Source organism: Ricinus communis, chromosome 9 (genome assembly GCF_019578655.1).
Source record: "Ricinus communis isolate WT05 ecotype wild-type chromosome 9, ASM1957865v1, whole genome shotgun sequence".
Classification (NCBI taxonomy): Eukaryota; Viridiplantae; Streptophyta; class Magnoliopsida; order Malpighiales; family Euphorbiaceae; genus Ricinus; species Ricinus communis.
Genome location: NC_063264.1, coordinates 3648507 through 3667914, shown reverse-complemented (window position 1 = coordinate 3667914; position 19408 = coordinate 3648507). Strand labels below are relative to the sequence as shown.

The window sequence follows — 19408 nt, the reverse complement described above, 5'->3', positions numbered from 1 at the left end:
AAAACTATATAAAAAATACTATAACTATATACTAGAACTGTATCATGGTCTCATCTTAATTTTAAATGGTATTATCTTCTATTTTATTTAGAATTTTTTATTTTATAATATTTCAGGCGCTGTCAAATAGAGATTCTTTCTTTCGACCATCTTTCGATTGTTAATACGACCACTACTACAAATAGTACTACACCCTTGATCGTGAAATATCGATTGCTTGTTGAACCCTGTGAATTGCGTGAAAGTAAGATACTCCAAATTCGGGAGTCCAAGAGTTTTATAAAACGTTCTTGATGGAAAAAAATCTGAATGCTCTTTGCTACATCACCTTATATATTTGAGTCAGTAAAATAATCACTGCACCGCTTCAATTGCACTGCCTCAACTAGCTAAATCAGTACAGTAATTATTATTTTACACTGCCTCACTAGCTAAGTCAGTTCATCAATTATTTAGATTGCATTGTCTCAATTACTTGAATCAGTGAAATAATTATTATACTATACTGCCTCAATCATTTGAGTCAGTGGAGTAAATTGGATTGAAAATCAAGTATTATATAAAGGAGATTGATGTTTGAAAATATGCAAATTTAATGGGCCGGCTAAAAAGATATTTTGAATGCATATATATAAATATATTTTGCATAAATTAAATATATTATCATAGAAATAAATAAATGAGACGGGATGAACTTGGATAATATATATTTTTTAAGTCGGCTCGTAGCCTTGCAGTAATTTACAGGTCTTCCCTCAATTATTCTGGAATGTCATCACCATGTGTAAACCACACAGCAAGTCTACATATAGTTTACAGTGTAATTTGTACTTAATTGACTTTTTAGTTGGAATAATTGGCGAAGCTGATTTTGATTTTTGGCATTTAGAGAAATGCATTGTATTTAGTCCCTGCCCCACATTATTCAATAAGAAAAAAAAAAAAAAACAGGTAATAACCTTTTTGCCTTTCTATTTACACAAAATTTCAAAACTAAACACCCAATTAGTAAGCATATTCTTTTAAGCTAGTGGAATCATATAACCAAGTAGAGAATCTGAGATTTAAACATAGTGATAGCTTCCACTTGAATTAATATCTAAGAGTTACAACCAAGTATAAATGTAATTTTTAAAATTTGAATTTTGTATATAATATTTAACCTTATTTTATGAATTTATTTAAAGAAATAAACTAATTAAACTGTACATAAGATGAATTCACAATTTCACACTGCAATTGAGATTCAAGACTTTGAAGCTATAAAATTGATCAGACGATGGTAAATATCTCAAATTAAGGCCACATAAAGAAATGGACCCACAGCCCATAGGTCATGAGGAGAAAGAAGCCCATATCGAAAGAGGCTGCCGGACATTTCTGGGGACAGCGTGGAAAATCCACTCATCGCTGCCATGTCATCAAATCTGCCAACGTGTCACCGACATCAGTGCTATCCACGTCATTCTTTCCTTCCTAATCCTTGGAACCGAACCCACCCACCTCACCCCTTTCTTCAAAACCGAACCCAATAGAGAAAAAAAGAAAAAAAGAAAAAAAGAAAACAATTCTTTTCTTATTCTTTATTCAACTCTTCCATAAACGGATCGCACAATCAAAATCTAATCTAAGTATTTCTTTTCATTTGGGTTCTCTCTTAATCTTTCCATCCTCAATACCACATCCCTTCAGGTAAAAGGTTGGATCCTTTTTTTTTCTTCTTATGATTATTTTTAATCTTATCCATTTCATTTAAAGATTTGTAATTTCCACTCCGATCCTTCACTAATCTGATTATTCTGTTGCTTTATGGTACTGATTTTATTATATTCATGATCCTTTTGCACTTCTTTTCTCATTTTATGAATTTATTGAGATTTTTTTTCTCTTAATTATTAGGTAATAATTGAAGTAGAAGATGGGTGGTTTTATATCAAGGTTTTGGTTCATGTTGTTTCCTGCAAAAGAGTACAAGATTGTGGTAGTTGGTTTAGACAATGCAGGCAAAACGACTACGCTTTACAAATTGCATTTAGGGGAGGTTGTTACTACTCACCCTACTGTTGGCAGCAACGTTGAAGAGCTTGTTTACAAGAACATCCGATTCGAGGTCTCTTTTTTTTTTTTCTTAATTAAATTCATTACTTTTTTGATTTAATTGAATTTGGATTTTGGCGTGTTTGATGTTTGGGGGTGTTCTACTATTACTGTATTTACAGTTTTTTGGATATAGAGCTGAAAAGATTTGTCTTGGTGTTTAGATTGATTTAAGAGCTACTTGTTATGTCAGAGTTATTGCATTACTGTAGGTAAATGTGTTTGACTCAATATTATATATATACATAGGAATTAGTTTTGGAATCTAGCATCTTTGGCTCTTTATTTGTGTCAGGTAATCGCCATCTTAAACCGATGCCATAGGGCTTTGTAGTATAGGGTTTGCTGTTATGGATCTTTCTTGTGTTGATTTGACAGTCTGTATAGTTGTAGAGAAAATATATGCCGAAACGGATTAAGAAAAATATCCCCTGCTTAGGCTGATTTTTTATAGAAGAGTTTTTGTTATGTATCTTTCTTAAGTGTTCTTGACAGTTTGTATAGTTGCAGAGAAAATATGCTGAATAGTATCATTTGCTTAGAAAATATTCAATCACTGAGATTTCTCAAGAGAAATTCTTGGTTACCCCTCTTCGAGATAGTTTCTAGTCATTTATTTTGATTCGGGGAAAGGGCTCTTGGGGTTTCAACCTTTTACCTTTTGAATTTAATTAATAATCATGAAATACAGCTCTCCTCTAATCACCTAGTGATTCTAATTTTTAGTTTGCTTACTTTTCTGCATATTGTTATTTAATATCTGTCAGGCTGTTGGCCCTTGTTGGATTTAGGGCAACTGTGAGGCTGATATATGTAAGAACATTCCATGACCAACTAAAATGCATTTTTGCTAATTGAATAAAAGGTTTTGAGAAAGGGGGATTTGCTAATAAATCTATCATCCAAGATGATTTTGACTGGAAGAGGGGTTTGGGGATCTTCTGTGTTCCATCTTTATTCTCTGCTTTTGACTGTTGCTTGCTGGAATTCAGTAAATGTGGAATGTAGATGTATGCATTGATGCTAGGAAAGCTTAGATTTGATTGCAAACTAGGAGAAGCTAGGAAATGCAGGTGTTCTCATTGGTTTCAAAGAGTATGAAATTGGGTTTTGTAGTATATTGGTTAGCTAGGGAACTCATTCTCCTCCAGTATGATTGTGTAGTAGTATTCGGGAACTTGAATTCAATAAGGATATAGATATAAGGCTTCAGGCATGGAAAACCATACATTTAGATTCTGATTTTCGGCCGTCTGTTGTAGTTATTGTAATGTGTGGCATACATGTAGTTACCTGTGTTCTCCTCAAAATTACAGTTTTGGTTGTCATGTGAATATATTGCAAACTAAATATGTCAAACCATCATTCATTATAGTTGTTAATAATATTTCAATAATTTATCTATACCTTGGTAAACATGAAAATGGAAGTGTGTGTGAAATGAATATCTGGGAATCATTCATACAAATGCTAACTTTAGCTTGATGGTGCTTTGGGGCCAGTTTTGATAGAGTCATGCAGATAGCAATTAAGGTATAAAAAGGTTTCTTTTCCAATTAACAGCACTTCTTTTTTCTTCTCTTTGATGTTATCTGTTGATGAAGCTGTTCTTTTTGTGAGGTCTTAGTTGATGAAGTTACATTTGTGAAGTTTTAAGGTCGTATTAACAAGTTTGTCTGTCCCTCTCATCAGGTATGGGATCTTGGTGGGCAAGATAGACTTAGGACATCATGGGCAACATATTATCGTGGTACTCATGCTGTCATTGCGGTGATAGACAGTACTGATAGAGCCAGAATCTCCATAATGAAGGATGAACTCTTCAGGTTGCTTGGACATGAGGACTTGCAACATTCCGTTATACTTGTATTTGCAAATAAACAAGACCTCAAGGATGCCATGACCCCAGCTGAGATTACTGATGCTCTTTCTCTTCACAGCATCAAGAATCATGATTGGCACATCCAAGCCTGTTGTGCACTTACAGGAGAAGGTCTGTATGATGGCTTAGGGTGGATTGCCCAGCGAGTTACGGGAAAAGCACCAAGCTGAGAAACAGAGAGTTCATTTTTTCAATACTGATGGGTCCCGAGAGATGCGAAAAGAAAAGGTGTCATTGTGTACTATCTAACTGTACTCCTCATCAATACTGTAGATTGTTTCTTACATTTGAATTGGCCTAAAGAATTTGTTATGTTTTGCACGATGAAGGATTTCATTATAGATTTCCCACTGAAGAAAATGTTGCTATAAGATTGTTCTTTTCTGCACAATGAAGCATACATCAAACATTTGGCAATGAATTGTATCATTCGAAAATTGTTGCATGTCTGTAAGTTGAAGCCTGCGCCAAGAATTGACAAAGTTATATTGCTTGAAATCGCAGTTGCTGTCAGAGCACCCAACATCTGCAACCCTGCGATTCTTGTGGACCTTCAAACCATCTATCCCATAATGGATTCAGCGGGCCTTTAGTTCTGTCAGACCACAATAAACAAGGAGTTAGAAAATTTTTGGTGATATGGGTAGAATATACCATAGCAATGCAGGGCAAGGAAGACGAAAGGGCATTTACATTGGCAGTAGGGGGTCTGGTCTAATGTCCACGTTGCTCAGCATTCTGATGCACATAAAACAAATTTAGCTTACAAATTAAACGTTTTATCAGATTAATGGATAGAATAAACTGAAAACTTGATTACTAAGTCTTGAGCATTTAATTTTGAGCACTGTGCCCATTTTTAAAACTTACTCCTTGCATGCAGCTGAGGCCTTTTCCATCTTATCAAGCTGTTCCAACTCTTGCTGTTTATACATGCATTCAAACAACCAATTCCAAAGTTAGTAGTCTTTATCTAGCATTTACAGCACTCTTAGTTTATCAGATAATTGCATGAGAAAGCATTTCCAGATCTTGCCCTGGGGGTAAATGGCAAACCCTAACACTTGTTCCTACAAGGCACTAATAATTCTTCAAATACTAGAAACAAGTTGTTACAGAAATTAGTCATAAGAATGTAATGGGTAACTATATTCCATTTAGGCATCATAAATGTGCAGGACGGTTTCTTCAAGCTGATGTCATTTTCTACATGGGGTAGCCAGGGAGTAAAGCAAACACACATACCACAAATTTCCTAGTCATGCTTGCAATTAATGTCTTAACATTTAGAGAATCAAATTCGGTGCAGAGAAACAAGCAGAGGAATGGGAACTCCCAAAACTCAGGAATAGAAGTATCAGTTTCATTCCATTTAACAGGGACATAGGAAAAAAAAAAAATTGCTGATATGAAAACAGAACCACTGAAAGCTTGAGAAGAAAACTCGTTATCCTCTCTCTTGCATATGTATAGAGGGAAAGATAGAATCATAAGAACAAGAAATTCCCATGATTTCCAATTAGAAAATGGTTTTTTTAATGCACAGTAAAAGCTTGACCTGAATCTTCAAGGTGGTCTCTTTAAGACTTGAAAATCTACTTTCAAAAGAATATCGCAAGGCAATTGCACCATAAATGTGAGTTTAAATAGTTTCTGAAAAAGCTCAAGAAATGAACAAGCAATATCTTTCAAACACCAATATATGTTCAGGTGAATGAATTGCCTACTCTGGGTGGATTACGTCCAACCTTTGGGTGAGGGACAAGTACCTCGAGTGTTATACACTCAGGTAATAGATGAGTAACATGCTATCTTAAATTTCATAGCTAACCAGTATGTGCACTCAATCAATTGTTGGGGAGTAGGTAAGAATTTTCCAATGTTCAGATGCAAATGTTTGACTACTCTTCTTAATATATAGATTTCACAAAATGGAATTTCTGTAGCCAATTGCTGGCTGGGGGCTTACCATGAAACTGTGTATCTAAACTGTGCAAATCAAGTCCTTGTCTACATTCAACTATGAAGTAGGAATTGCCACGCTTGGCATAGCTGATATATGAACTCTAAGGGATTTTTGTAGCCAATTGCTGACCCAATTTATCTACATACATCTAGGAAGAAGGAATTACCATGCTTGCAAAACTGACATACCGTAAAATACCACTATTCTAATACTAATTGGCTATAAACTTGACGGATAGAGTTTAGAAAACCTATTATAGTTGCCAAAAACTGCTCACACCAGAATAAATTTACATTGTGAAGCGTACACTCATCAGAGGACTTCAAGTTCAAGCAGAGGACTTGGACCATCACTAACTGAGCTACCAAAGTTTAATGGGCCTTCAGAGTGTACTAAATAGTCACCTTTTCTCGAATATAATAAGAACTACTTAACGAGATGGTAATTTGCAAGTAATGATAAAATTAGATGGCATATTTCTTACAAACACTGGAATAAACCCCATATCTTTTGGCATTGCTGATGTGCAAATTAACATGGTTGAGATGATAGTATAATGAGAAGTTATCTTAAATAGCAGCTAAAAGCTTTCCCACAACTACCACTCAAAGTTACAAGTCTTCTGTAACCTTACTTTCCTACCCTACATAATTTTTTCATCTTTCTAAGGAATCCACCTTCATTCTACAATATAATACTAAATTGCATGGAAGGGATGCGTCCCAGTATGTTGAGAACAATAAACTTTTCTATATTCAAAACTATTTCGAAGCTAAGATGCACATTTATTCTAAATAAATATCAACCTGGAGAGTGAAATTTGAATAAATAACACCAATGAGAAATTCAAATATAAAATTTCTGCAACAAGTGCGTCAGTATGACATTACTAATATGAAAACACACAAGGAATGGTGATCTCGACGAGAGGTGCTGGTCATCAATGTCTTAAGACTTTAACAGTACTTTTTAATCTACAATCTCAGATAAATTAAGTTTCGGCAATATCAAAACTGTCATAACTATTAGAACTCTTCTGCCGCAATCTTAGAAGTGTTTACTTAGCATCTTGAAAGTCCAAAAATTCAATGAAATCAAAAAATTACATAAATTGCCAAACGCAACATCACATTCAATTTCAATCAAAATTCATAAGATCAGAATTAAGAACTTCAGAAACTAGAGCTCAAAATCAATTAAAACTAAGCAAGTTCAGTGTTTTTTCTCTTCATCAAACTACACCCAATTTGCTTATCACGCAAAATACACTGAGCAGTCAAACAATTAAACAAAAGAAGCAAACTTTGAACCAAGAAACAGAAAAGCAGAAAAGAAAAAAGAAGAAGAACCAACCTCTAAAAATCTAGTTTCTTGCTCAAGTCGTTTGACTTCAGCTTGTATCCTATGCTTTCCTCTAGTATCAGTAGAAGAAAGCAAAGAATTGACACGTTGGGTAATCGGACCCGAAGAATCAGACCTATCAGACTGCATCTCTCAAAAAGACAGACAACATACACAAGAATACAAAACAAAAAGCCCTAGCTATTTAGCAAATTAGCCACCCTTTTGAAAAAAAAGAAACAGAAGTTGCATCACAAAAGATATGATGGCATTAGAGAAGAAAATACGAATAACCCCGAAATCTGATAGACCCCATGTATTTAAAGTTAGCTACTTTCTGTCATTGAACCCACAAAATCAAAAGGGATCTGCTACCCAATGACCCAAAGAGGAGAAGTGGGGGATGTATGTATGTTTTTCTTTGGACTTTTTTGACAGAAAAGAAAATGATGAAGTTTTTATTCTTCTTGTTATTCTGTTTTTGTTGTTGTATGAAAAGGTTGGTGACTCTATTTCTTTTTTTTGGTCAATCTCATTTTCTGTGTCTTATTTGTCTCTCTTCCGAGTCTATTTGCGTCTTTTTTTGGTTTCTCATTCTGTTTCCCTCCACGCGTTGTGGACCTTTTCTAATTATGGCTGTTTAGCTTTAAAAATGTGGAATTTATCTTGATATTGTTTTCTTTCTTCTTTCTTTTATTATACAAAAGGGTACGTTAAGATTCTCAATGTTGTGTAATGATTAATGTAAATTAAACATAGTTCAATTCAGATTTCACCAATACTTTAATTTAAAACTTATGAAGATAAATGTTAATTTGTTAACCCTAGAAAATGAAGAGATTTTTGCCCTTTTATTTTAAATTTTTAATAAAATTAGAATTTATTTTGCATTTTTGTTAAAAGTTAATATTATAGAGTGAGCTAGAGCGTAAAGAGCACTTGCCGGTTAGGGAAGTAAGGCGGGAGCAGTGGTGCGGCGGTGCTCGACACATGGAAGCCTACATCAAAAGAGGTGAGGTGGCACATCATTGTCCCCGTGTATTCTTGTGCGTGTGTGTCTCACGCGAGCCTTTTCTTTTTGTAGGGAAATTTGCAGATAGTTTTGGGCCCTGCTCACTGCTCCAGGTGCCACTTGTTATTGATTAGGCTCTATCCAACAACACTTTTGTTGAAATAATCCTTTCAATTTTGTCCATGTTGCTCCCAAATGTCACTCCTGATGCTCGCATTACTATATTAGTAATTTCTAGTACAAAGACACAGGAATTGTCAATTTGCCCAAGACTTAATGAGGTCGATTTCGTGTGCGATGTGGAGTGAGTGAACAAAATCTTATTATCATATCCAATAATATCTTTTATATGATTAACATTCCTCAAGCCTCAACCAATAATGACAATTTGGTTTACATGATATTGACTTCCTTTCTTTTCGTCTTCCAGGTTGATAAGGGAACTTGCTCCATTAGCAGTATATAATTCTCCATTTCCTTTCAGAACAACAACAACATGTATTACGTAAGACCGTAGATTAAACTATTTCAATGGTTGGGTTTAGAGGGGACAAAAATCACAGGGTCATGGCCCTTCAACCAAGATTTGGGCTTCAGACTCAAAAACTGGCACTTGGGTATAAACCAAGCAATCCCCATGTGCTGAAGGGGCAAAATTTATTAGAACACAGCTAATCAACTTTGAACGAAGAAGCATACACACGTCGGGGCAGGGCCTAGGCATCACTGCCACGCACTTACATGTGTCCTTTAATCATAACATATCTCCTGCAAATACACTGTTAGTACACCACCAAAATCCTTAGATTTTACTTCATTTATGAAAGGAGGAGGAAAAATGTCTTACCTCTAATGCTATCTCAGCCAACCAGCTCATGAATAAAAGTATCCGATTTTGTTCATCTAAGGCAATGGCAGCAACAACTATAGTAACAAGATCCTCGTCCCTCTTGTTATTTTCTTCTACAGCTTATTTTCCAAAGACAATAATCAACAACCATGCCCATAATTGATCTAATTTTATTGTATCTCTAAGCGAAAGTGAGACTGGTCTACCTGATGAAGTTTCTGACCCTCCTCCACTGAGCCCGGGGCCTAACCCAGGACCTGATTTTCCACGTCCTCCGATGCCATCTCCGCCAGCTCCTGATATTCCTTTGCCAAGGCCTGGAAAGCCGCCCCCTGATAATCTTCCTCCTTTGCCAAGGCCTCTGATATCGAGACACCTTCACTGCCTAATATCGATCCACCGCCATCTATTCCACCAGATATTCCACTATCTTCGGGATCATCTGATTCACTTTTTTCCTAGCTAGGCAGAAGATTTTTAAATGGATTGATAGGGATTTTTAATAACCTGTTGTGATGTATATGTTTATAGTCTTGTCAATTAATAATATGTTCTGCCGATTTTACTAATTTTGTCTGCATGTGTCGATTACTGCTGTGATTTCTTCACTCTCATCAAGAGGAAATAATTAGTGCTCGGCGCCGAATTTCTTGCAATATGAAAATGGGATTACTGACAAATGATAAAGTAACACGCAAATTGACATCACACAACCGTGAAATTTGAAGTGCTCTGAAGGCTGAACTTGAAACATATGCTCAACTGAATTTTGCGAGGGTATAACTGCAAGAGAACTATAAATTGAATTTTAAGGAAGAGTAAAGAACTCATCTAGTAAAGTTCAAGATTTTAAGAGGAAAGTAATACCAATGGACAATGAACATATTTGTTTCCGAGCTCCCATATTTGCTCGGACATGATTCTTGCTTGCTTAAGCATGTATGCTTTGCCATCTAATTTATGCAAAAAAATGGGTTAATCGAGCGAAATGAGAACATGATTCAGGAACTCGACTACTAAAACAATTTATTTAAGAAAAAAGAAAAGGATAAAGAAAAAGTCTATTGAGGCAAATTTAGCTACTTGAAGAAACTTCCGACGTGTCCTTGTAAGCGAGTTAAGACACGCTTATATGGAGTTGAATATCATGCATGCCGTACAAGTGTCCCAATTGCTTTCAACAACTTTCACTGATGCTGCTGCTTTAGTTTGTCCTTAAACAGTAGAATACACAGCCCTGCTTCAGTATGAACCCTGATTCACCTCGAGTTTGCTAGATGACCCTAATTTTGGTAAAAATGCCACCTTCTCCTTCTGTTTCTGCAATCTCATCAAGCCTCATCAAGAAAGCAATGATCCCATTTCATAAACCATACGCAATAGCTATAAAAAAAACAAATCTTCCTTGTATTTCGTCTGCAATCCCAAAGAAAAAGATCCTGAACGGGGACAACACTCTTCCTCACAAACCAAACCTTATGTCCTTTGGACCTAATTTACCACAAGTTCCTGAACAAACTATCCCATCAGAAATCCCAGAAAATAACCCACCTGAATTCCCAAGAAATCCAGATGAATCTCCGCCATCAATTCCTCTTGAAGTCCCTCAATTCCCAAAGGTTCCAGAGATTGAGACTGCTCCCCCTGAAGTGATTACTGAACCTCCAAATATTCCAGAGATACCTACTCCAGGACCCGACTACCCGGTCCCGCCACAGCCAACTCCGCCGGCGCCTCCTGATGTTCCACTCCCGCCGCCTGGAGCACCACGACCTCAGCCACCTAATAGGCTCCCTCCAAGGTTGCCTCCTGATCCTGATATTTTGCCACCGCCTACTTATCCACCTCCGGATATTCAACCGCCACCGGTTGTGCCTCCGGAAATTAGGCCACCGCCTGGGCCATACGTGTCTTTTGTCTTCTAGGATGGCATGTGTCTGTAATTAGTGAAGGAGGCCTTAAAAATAAATGTAGTTTCTTATGTTTTTGTTATTATTATTATTATTATTTTTTATTTCAAGTTTTGAAGATGATCTTTCAGATTTAGAAGATTTATTTGCATTCTTCAACAAAGCAAGAATCGATGTTTTTCTTTCTATATCAATTTCCACTTTCGTCATTTCTATGTCGAACGACAAGAAGCTGAAGCTGAGGGATACTTACTTTTGTCCACAAGGAGTAACATTAGAAGAATGTAAGATTCGAACATAACCAAAGTATTAAAAGAAATTTGATTATAATCTTTTCAAAAAGCATACTTAACAAAAGAAAATAAATGTGCATAAATATTGTTATTTTTATTTTTATCATATTTTTCTAGTATAAATATGGAAGTGAAGTTTCAACTGTAAATTTTTATTTATTTAATAAGTTATAATTTATTAGTTTGTTTTTGCCAAAATATATGGTCACTAAGTAATAGTTATTTTATTAATTATATTAGTTCATAAAAATAACGATATCTATATTTGTATTTATATTAAGTATATAATAAATTATATTTTTATTATAAATTTTTAATATCTTGTGTTCTAATTGTTAACAGATTTTATATTCTCGTATTGTGTCCCACGAATCAAACAGACCCTGATGTATCTAGCACAAATGGAACTGTACCCAATAAATCTGATATATATATATATATATAATTGATATGGTGGATTGATTAAAACTTTAAATGGTATATAATTGGAACGTTTAGTTTCGGTCTAGATTTAAATTTAAAAATCTAGAACAATTTACTAAAAAATTTTATATTATATTTGATTAAAATTAATTTCATAATAAATTATAAAATTAATATTTTTGTATTTGATCGAAAATAAAAATCTATATAATAAATTTACAAAAATTAATTATAATATAGTAAAACTAATAATAAATGTTTTAACAATCACATTAGTAAGTTAATTTGCTTTATAAAATGATTTAGTTTTATCTTTTCTGTTATAATTTCTCTGTCAATTATTTTTATTAACAAATTTGTATTATTACATTTTGAAATGAATTTATTATAAATAAATTACCTTGTTTTGACAAATTTCAATAAATAGAGAGCGTTGGTCTAATTAAATTGTATTTAAATGGTTTAGGCCCGTGATTTAACATCTGCATTGCATACCATAAAAACAGTTAAAAACCTAAATGGGGCCTGTTAGCAGAAATGGGCCAACTTCAATTTCCAAGGGAAGTAAATTGCAGAAAAAGAATCCGAAGGCCACGTGGTTTCTCTGCAAAACTTCAATCCCTTACCATTCCGCCAGATGGCAACAATCATCACCAGGGAAAAGACAGTTAAATTCCGTTAAACATGGACCAAGCACACGGCATCTCCACTTTCCTCTAATCACACGTAAATCACCTCTCTTTTTTAACTTTCTTAATTACTTTCAAAATTTAAAAAATAAATAAAAATGAAAGAAAGAGTTCACTTCACACTCCTCCACCATCAACTTCGAGCGCTAACTTCAATATAAATTTTGAGAAAAATTAGAAAAAAAAACAGAACAAAAATCCACCGCCTACCTTAGCAACTTCCTCTTTCACTGATCGCAAAATGACCTCCAACCTCAGTTCTTTTTCACGCGCCACCCCTCTCTTCCCTAAAACCACCCCACAGCAACTGTTTTTACCATTTGAACAACCTGTATTACCACCCAATAAAACAAGCAGCTACAGAGCTAAGGCTTCCATTAACAATGGCGAATCGTATCTTGACATGTGGAAGAGCGCCGTTGATCGCGATAAGAAGTCCGTTGAGTTTCAAAAGCTGGCCGAGAGATTTTCCCAAATTGATAACACCAGTGATTCTACTAGTGTTAAGAGAGATGACGTCAACCGGAAAACTAAGGATTTCAAGAAGATTGTGGATTTTTCTAAAGATGAAAGAGACCGCATTCAACGAATGCAGGTTGTTGATCGTGCTGCGGCCGCCATCGCGGCGGCTCGTGCTATTCTTAAGGAGAGGCGTTCAGAGAATGCAAATGTCGGAGATAATGGTAATTTAGAGACTGAAAGCGGAGAAGGTAAAAGTAAATACAAAACAAAAATTGTTATTTGTTACTTTTCATAATTTTTTATTGCTGATGGACAATGTGCTACTACTATGAAGTAATTTGAGTAATTAGAGCAAGTAATACAGAGTGAATCAACACCTAGAGTAATTTAGTTTTCAAGTTAATTTTAGCAGTTAACGCCAGCAATTCCCTGTGATGTTTCATTTATGGAATGTCCCTATATATAAGTGCAATCGCAATCGTTGCAGAACTTCAATTGAATTGATTCTTGCAAAGTCATGTCAATTTTTGGTGTGATGCAGGGACAACGAATGAGAGCATCTTTGTTTCTCGATCTGAGACTTCTGGAAATGGCGTGCCTGGTCCTGACTTTTGGACTTGGACGCCTCCTCCTGATAATAGGACTCAATATGATTTTGAGTTGATGGAAGCTCAGAAATCTTCAGCATCTCCCATTTCGACAAGAAATGTGGCGATGAAAGAGCGATCTTTGAGTTATCTTGATATTCCACTTCAGAGTAAACTTTCACCATCCGACCTCAACCCTCCTCTTCCTCCATTGCAGTCACTGATGGAGGTTAAGAAAGAAGAGGACTCTGAATTTAGGCCGGAGATGCCTTCTCTAAAAGAGGAAGAACGCGAACTTGACCTTGAGTTTACAGCGCATGCAATAGAAGCAGGTTATGTTCTTGCAACTGAAAAGGAGGATGAAGCTTCCAGTGGAATGGAATTAGATGGATCAAGGTGGTGGAAGGAGAAAGGAATAGAGCGAAGACCCGATGGTGTAATTTGCAGGTGGACAATGATCAGGGGTGTCAGCGTTGACGAAGATGTTGAGTGGCAAGAGAAGTTTTGGGAAGCTACTGACGAATTTGGTTATAAGGAGCTTGGTTCAGAAAAATCAGGACGCGATGCAACCGGAAATGTATGGCGAGAGTACTGGAGAGAATCTATGTGGCAGGTTAGCAGGTTTATTTTGATGAATTGCATTTACTGCTTGTATTAATTTGTGCATGATAGATTCTGCAATAAAAGATAATCCAAATTAGGCTGGGATATCTATCAAAATGGATATTGTATAATAAATGGAATAGCAACTTAGTTTGTTTGCTATTATAGTAATTATATTTGGATTCAGAATCCCTGTAATTGTTAAGCTTAGTTACAGTATATGATCACACATCTATAGCAACAATAATAAGTGTCTGCTTGCAGATCAATTCTTTCAGCCATGTCCATGATTGTCTGCATCCTCAGCAGCTCAAGCATTTTAAAGTAACATATTTAGTACTTCATTTGTCAATAAAATATTCTCTAGTAACAAGATGGGAATAGAGATAATTTGATTTTTTAATTTTGACCAAGTTTTAAGTAGTGATTTGTTTATTGGTTTGATTTTGGAGGAAAAAATTAAAGGGAGGGAATCGCATTTGGGGCTTTTATGAAGAGTAGTTTCTTGGTAATTAATACATCAAAATTAGTATCATGGCTTCTATCGCACTAATTTTCTATTCTTTTCTTTTCCAATTGCAACATTTTGTCAATGGATCTTCATATAACTCTATCCTAAACATTCCTCTCTTGGATCTTAATCATTCATCTATACAGTACATTAACAAAAATTCACATCTGTTGGGGCTCTCTTGCACTACTATATCTGCAAAAAGTCATTGATGCACATGCACATAGATTCTTAGTTTACATGAATTAAAACATTAAGTATGATGCTTTCAGGAATCTGGGCTTGTACATCTTGAGAAAACTGCAAATAAATGGGGCAAGAATGGAGAAGGTGACGAGTGGGAAGAGAAATGGTGGGAACATTATGATGCCTCGAACAAAGCTGAGAAATGGGCACATAAGTGGTGCACCATTGACCCAACTAGGCAGCTTGAGGCTGGTCATGCTCATATCTGGCATGAGAGGTACTAACTACCAAACCTGTTCACGATGTAGATAGAATAAGATTTTAACTTGTGTGTCATCCTTCAGCACTGATTTTGTTTCACAACTGAAATATCATTTCTGACATGGATGGAATAATCAATTTTTATTTTTTTTTGACTTGAAGCAGATTGTATTTCAGATTTGTGCTAGGATTAGACATCTTAATTGTGTTACTAGGAAATTGGTGTCTAGTGTACTCCAGAGTTAAAGCATAACTGTGATATTGAGCTATTATGAGATTTAAGCTCATTCAAAAGCATTTGAATGGTTTAATTAGGACTGTTTAGAAGTTTACTGTTTTCAAGGAGTCTAACATGGGTTATGGTCAGGCTCTTTAAATTTATCAGTTACATATGCAATCTGTAACCGGTGCCATGCCCAACGTAGTATATGCTTGCTGTTCTTGATGGTCAAAATGGACGGACAATAGTGTTAAACTATTTTCAACTTCTTGTAAGATGGGCCTTTGGAACCTGTATTTCTTGATAAAATTCCAGAGCTGGTTATGTAAATATAACATACGTATACGTGTTTATATGTGAAACATGTTTCAAGTGTGTAATCATGTATTTGCTTTTGAAGATTTTAGTTGACAATTTTGGTTACCTGCAGGTGGGGTGAGAATTATGATGGCCACGGTGGTAGTATGAAATACACTGACAAATGGGCTGAGCGATGTGAGGGTGATGGTTGGACAAAATGGGGAGACAAATGGGATGAACATTTTGATCCAAATGGTCATGGTGTCAAGCAAGGTGAAACATGGTGGGCAGGTAAGCATGGAGAACGGTGGAACCGCACTTGGGGTGAGCGCCACAATGGTTCTGGATGGGTTCACAAGTATGGGAAGAGCAGCAGCGGGGAGCACTGGGACACGCATGAGGAGCAAGAGACTTGGTATGAGAGATTCCCACATTACGGTTTTTATCACTGCTTTGAGAATTCAGGCATCCTCCGGGAAGTGCAGATTCCTTCTGATAGTCATGAACTATAAATTGTTTTTCTATCTGATCATCCATTTTTCTTTGGTGTTGTAATTAGTTTATGGCTCCTCACGAATAGAACCAGTATTACATAGGAAATCTGCAGAAGCTTTTTCTGATATAAGAGCTTGGACTTACTTTCAGAAATAAAGTTCTTTTTCATTATCTCTGTTAGCAGATTTGTTGGTCGGGTTTGAGTTATATATGGCTGTTACTAGTGTGTAGTTGAATGAGAATTTAATTTGGTAGAGCAAATTGGACAGGTGAGAGGGAAGAACCGGCGAAACATTTGTTTGGTTATAGCTTATTGCTAAGTCTAGCAAACACATATCTCGCCAATTTTATGACAAGAAAAATGTCTCCTTCATTACTGGAGCTATTGCATGTGGACGATACCATTTGGATTCCAAACGATATAAAAGGAAAAAGAAAAGGACTACAAAAACCAGAATCATATCATTTTGCAGATAAAAGAAAGCAAACAGATGTCATGAGTCATGAGAACTTCAAGCAGCTGTGTTAGTACTGCTAATGCTATTGGCAAATAAATGCAATAAACTTGGACGGTGACATTCTTTCGGAGGATAAAACCCATTACCTTTCACTATAATATCAGGAGACAATGATGTAGCTTTCCATGAACTAAGGATCAAGGATCGTTTTACGACACTGTTTTGGTGCAACTTTGGCTGGGATATGAATCATGATGGAGACTAATATGTGGTGGGAAGGGGAAAACTGATACTTGTTGAGTATTCAAACAAATAAATTTTAAAACATCCTGCGAATGGCAAAGTTGATAGGCTGACAGCACTTGCCCTCCAGTTAAGGTTGTAACAAGTTACAAGAGGGAATTGACTGTCATCTTTTCTTATATCGTTATTATACATATAAGATTTTCTTTTCAAAATAAGTTGATAAACAGACATATTAAACTAAACATATTTCTTTTATTGTTGGGCCTGTGACAATTAGCAGTTCAACTTATGTGCATCATCCCACAATCACATTCCAGCACAGCATGCATGCAGTCTCCAAAACATGAATCCATAAATAATCATGCATGGTTAGCCGATCAATCTGCAGCAATAATTCATAATTCCCTCCATGGGAGAATTATCATGGAAAAACAAAAATAACAATAAAAAAGAAATACAAGTACCTCAGCAGGTTTGGCACCTCTATATATGACAACAGTTCTATATATAGTTGCCCATGTGGATGCTTTTGCCATGTGCCATATATGTAAATGTGCTAGAAATTATGATGGGAATGTAGCCAACTACATCAGCAGCCATTTTGGCCAACCATCTCTAGCATTACTCAAAAAATAAATAATCCTCCTACTTTTTACTTAATTCAATCTTCTTTTTATTTCTTTTCTTATACATGTGCTTATATTATTGCTTTCAGAATCATATATTTTTTAAAACTTCTTCTCAGTAAATTTGCATGCGCGCTGAGATAATGGTGGTGGGTAGTCCATAATTGAGCATTTGTATTAATTTTAAATTATTGGTAGCATATTAGACCAGTGAGAGCAAAGAGTTGGTGAAAGATTTGTTTGATTATATCCTAAATTGCCGGAAGTAAATCAAGCTAGAGGATAGAAGACATGTTGAATGACCACAAGTTCATAACTGATTACCAGCGAAAAAGACAATGCCATATAGATTTTAAGATGACGTGAAAGATTGAAAAAGAAAAGAGCTTATAAAAACCAACCAGTCATATAATTATAATATGCACACGACAGAAAGCACAAACATACGATCAGTAGCATGAGAACTTCAAGCAGCTATGTGTTACGGCTGCTAATGGCATTGGCACTGGCGATGACCCGATCTTGTATTTGCAGTCCTTTGAAAAAATACCATGTCCGCATCATCAATAACTTGGAGGATACTTACGATCTTTACCTGCACTGCAAATCGGGAGACGATGATCTAGGTTTCCATGAGCTTAAAATCAATGATCAATACCATTTCACTTTCCGAGAGAACTTGTGGGGAACGACACTGTATTGGTGCAACTTCGGCTGGGGTTTGGATCACGGTGGAAGCTACAAAATCTGGTGGGGAGGAAAAAACTTTACTTCTACGAGTGGACGCAACTGTGTTTGGTCAGCTAGATATACTGGCTTATACTTATTAGATGCTCATACAAATGAATTTAGAAGATACTATTCCTGGAACAAATGATAGCATGCACTTACCCTAGAGTTCAAGTTGTAATTATGGAGAAAGTAAGTGGCAGTCATATACACACGCACACACACACATATATATATATTATATATATATATAGAGAGAGAGCTTTGTTGCATGCATGTAACTCCTGCTTTTTTCTTTTAAAGTTGATAAATATTGATCCTAATAATAGACTGGTTAAAACAGATTTCTTTTTTATCAATATGCATATGTACAGGTAAACTTACCGTAACATGAATCCAATAGATAAAGAAGATCGAGCACATTAATTACCTGACTTAATCTGGATCCATAATTGCCTGCCTCCACAGAAGATTGAAATCATGATATAATGAAGACTGTAATTTCAACTATCTGTAAATTGCTACATTGAGTCACGTGATCAAATTTACAGGAGTAGATTTCCACTCTGTTTGTTACATCTAAATATCTTTTAGGAGTCTCTCCATTGCTATTCTATCAAACAAATAACATAACTTAATATGATAGGTTATATTTACAATCTTTATCTTAGTTTTAAATTTTTAAATAAATAATTGTTTATGAAATAATAGATTTCAATCATCCATTTTAAGTTCAGTGGGTAAGATTGGTAACATGTTGAACAAGTAAGAGGGAAGAACTGGTGAAAGATTTATTTGGTTATAGTTTATATCTACGTCAAGGAAATACATATTTCTCACCAATTCTATTTTGAAACGTCGAGACTTAACTATTTCTTTTCTTGGTAACCTTAAGAGTGCACATTAACATGGCGCATTTGAGAATAAATTCCTGAACTTGCTATTTAGGAAGATCAAACTAATTGACAAGAAAAGGAAGCATTTCTTTTCCCACCTGGACTAATCCTCCTGGTGAGTCACGCATGCATATTGAATGACAGCAACTAAATACCAGCCAAAAAGCCGGAATCTAAGGAGAATGCCATATTGATTTTAATTAGATGAGAAGAGGAAAAAGGGAAAAGAGCTTATAAAAGCCATACATATCATTTGCACAGATCAGAAAGCACAAAGATATTAACATCATGAGAACTTCAAGCAGCTACGTGTTACTACTGCTGATGGCACTGGCATTGGCCATGACACAATCTTGTAGTGGTCT

The 19408-nt window shown here is 35.6% G+C and overlaps 4 protein-coding genes and 1 long non-coding RNA gene across 6 annotated transcripts; 3 read left to right on the top strand and 2 right to left on the bottom strand.

The window, feature by feature from the left end:
- Positions 1 to 1526: 1526 nt before the first annotated feature.
- LOC8280201 (ADP-ribosylation factor-like protein 5) lies at positions 1527 to 4416 on the top strand. 2 transcript variants are annotated; one of them, XM_015718047.3, is made up of 3 exons: positions 1527 to 1692; positions 1900 to 2110; positions 3790 to 4416. In XM_015718047.3, exons 2-3 carry the CDS (start codon positions 1919 to 1921, stop codon positions 4147 to 4149), a joined length of 552 nt encoding a protein of 183 aa, XP_015573533.2. In that variant the 5' UTR covers positions 1527 to 1692; positions 1900 to 1918; the 3' UTR covers positions 4150 to 4416. The 2 variants fall into 2 exon arrangements, with proteins under 2 accessions (XP_015573533.2, XP_015573534.2); XM_015718048.3 differs by having other exon boundaries at positions 1539 to 1699.
- Positions 4194 to 8104, bottom strand: LOC8280202 (guanine nucleotide-binding protein subunit gamma 2). The gene is made up of 4 exons (XM_002517000.4): positions 7299 to 8104; positions 4850 to 4902; positions 4673 to 4717; positions 4194 to 4574 (listed from the first exon to the last, which is right to left on the bottom strand). The coding sequence occupies exons 1-4, from the start codon at positions 7434 to 7436 to the stop codon at positions 4490 to 4492; spliced, it is 321 nt and encodes a 106-aa protein (XP_002517046.2). The 5' UTR covers positions 7437 to 8104; the 3' UTR covers positions 4194 to 4489.
- A 2342-nt stretch (positions 8105 to 10446) lies between these two features.
- Positions 10447 to 11073, top strand: LOC8280204 (protein TRACHEARY ELEMENT DIFFERENTIATION-RELATED 7A). Its single transcript, XM_002517002.2, has one exon. It carries the CDS (start codon positions 10447 to 10449, stop codon positions 11071 to 11073), a length of 627 nt encoding a protein of 208 aa, XP_002517048.2.
- Positions 11074 to 12449: 1376 nt separating this feature from the next.
- On the top strand, positions 12450 to 16259 carry LOC8280205. Its single transcript, XM_002517003.4, has 4 exons — positions 12450 to 13173; positions 13467 to 14125; positions 14899 to 15089; positions 15724 to 16259. Exons 1-4 carry the CDS (start codon positions 12705 to 12707, stop codon positions 16103 to 16105), a joined length of 1701 nt encoding a protein of 566 aa, XP_002517049.1. The 5' UTR covers positions 12450 to 12704; the 3' UTR covers positions 16106 to 16259.
- A 1522-nt stretch (positions 16260 to 17781) lies between these two features.
- On the bottom strand, positions 17782 to 18979 carry LOC107261102. Its single transcript, XR_001535067.3, has 2 exons — positions 18578 to 18979; positions 17782 to 18165 (listed from the first exon to the last, which is right to left on the bottom strand). It is a non-coding gene; the product is annotated as an uncharacterized LOC107261102 (long non-coding RNA).
- Between the last annotated feature and the right edge of the window lie 429 nt (positions 18980 to 19408).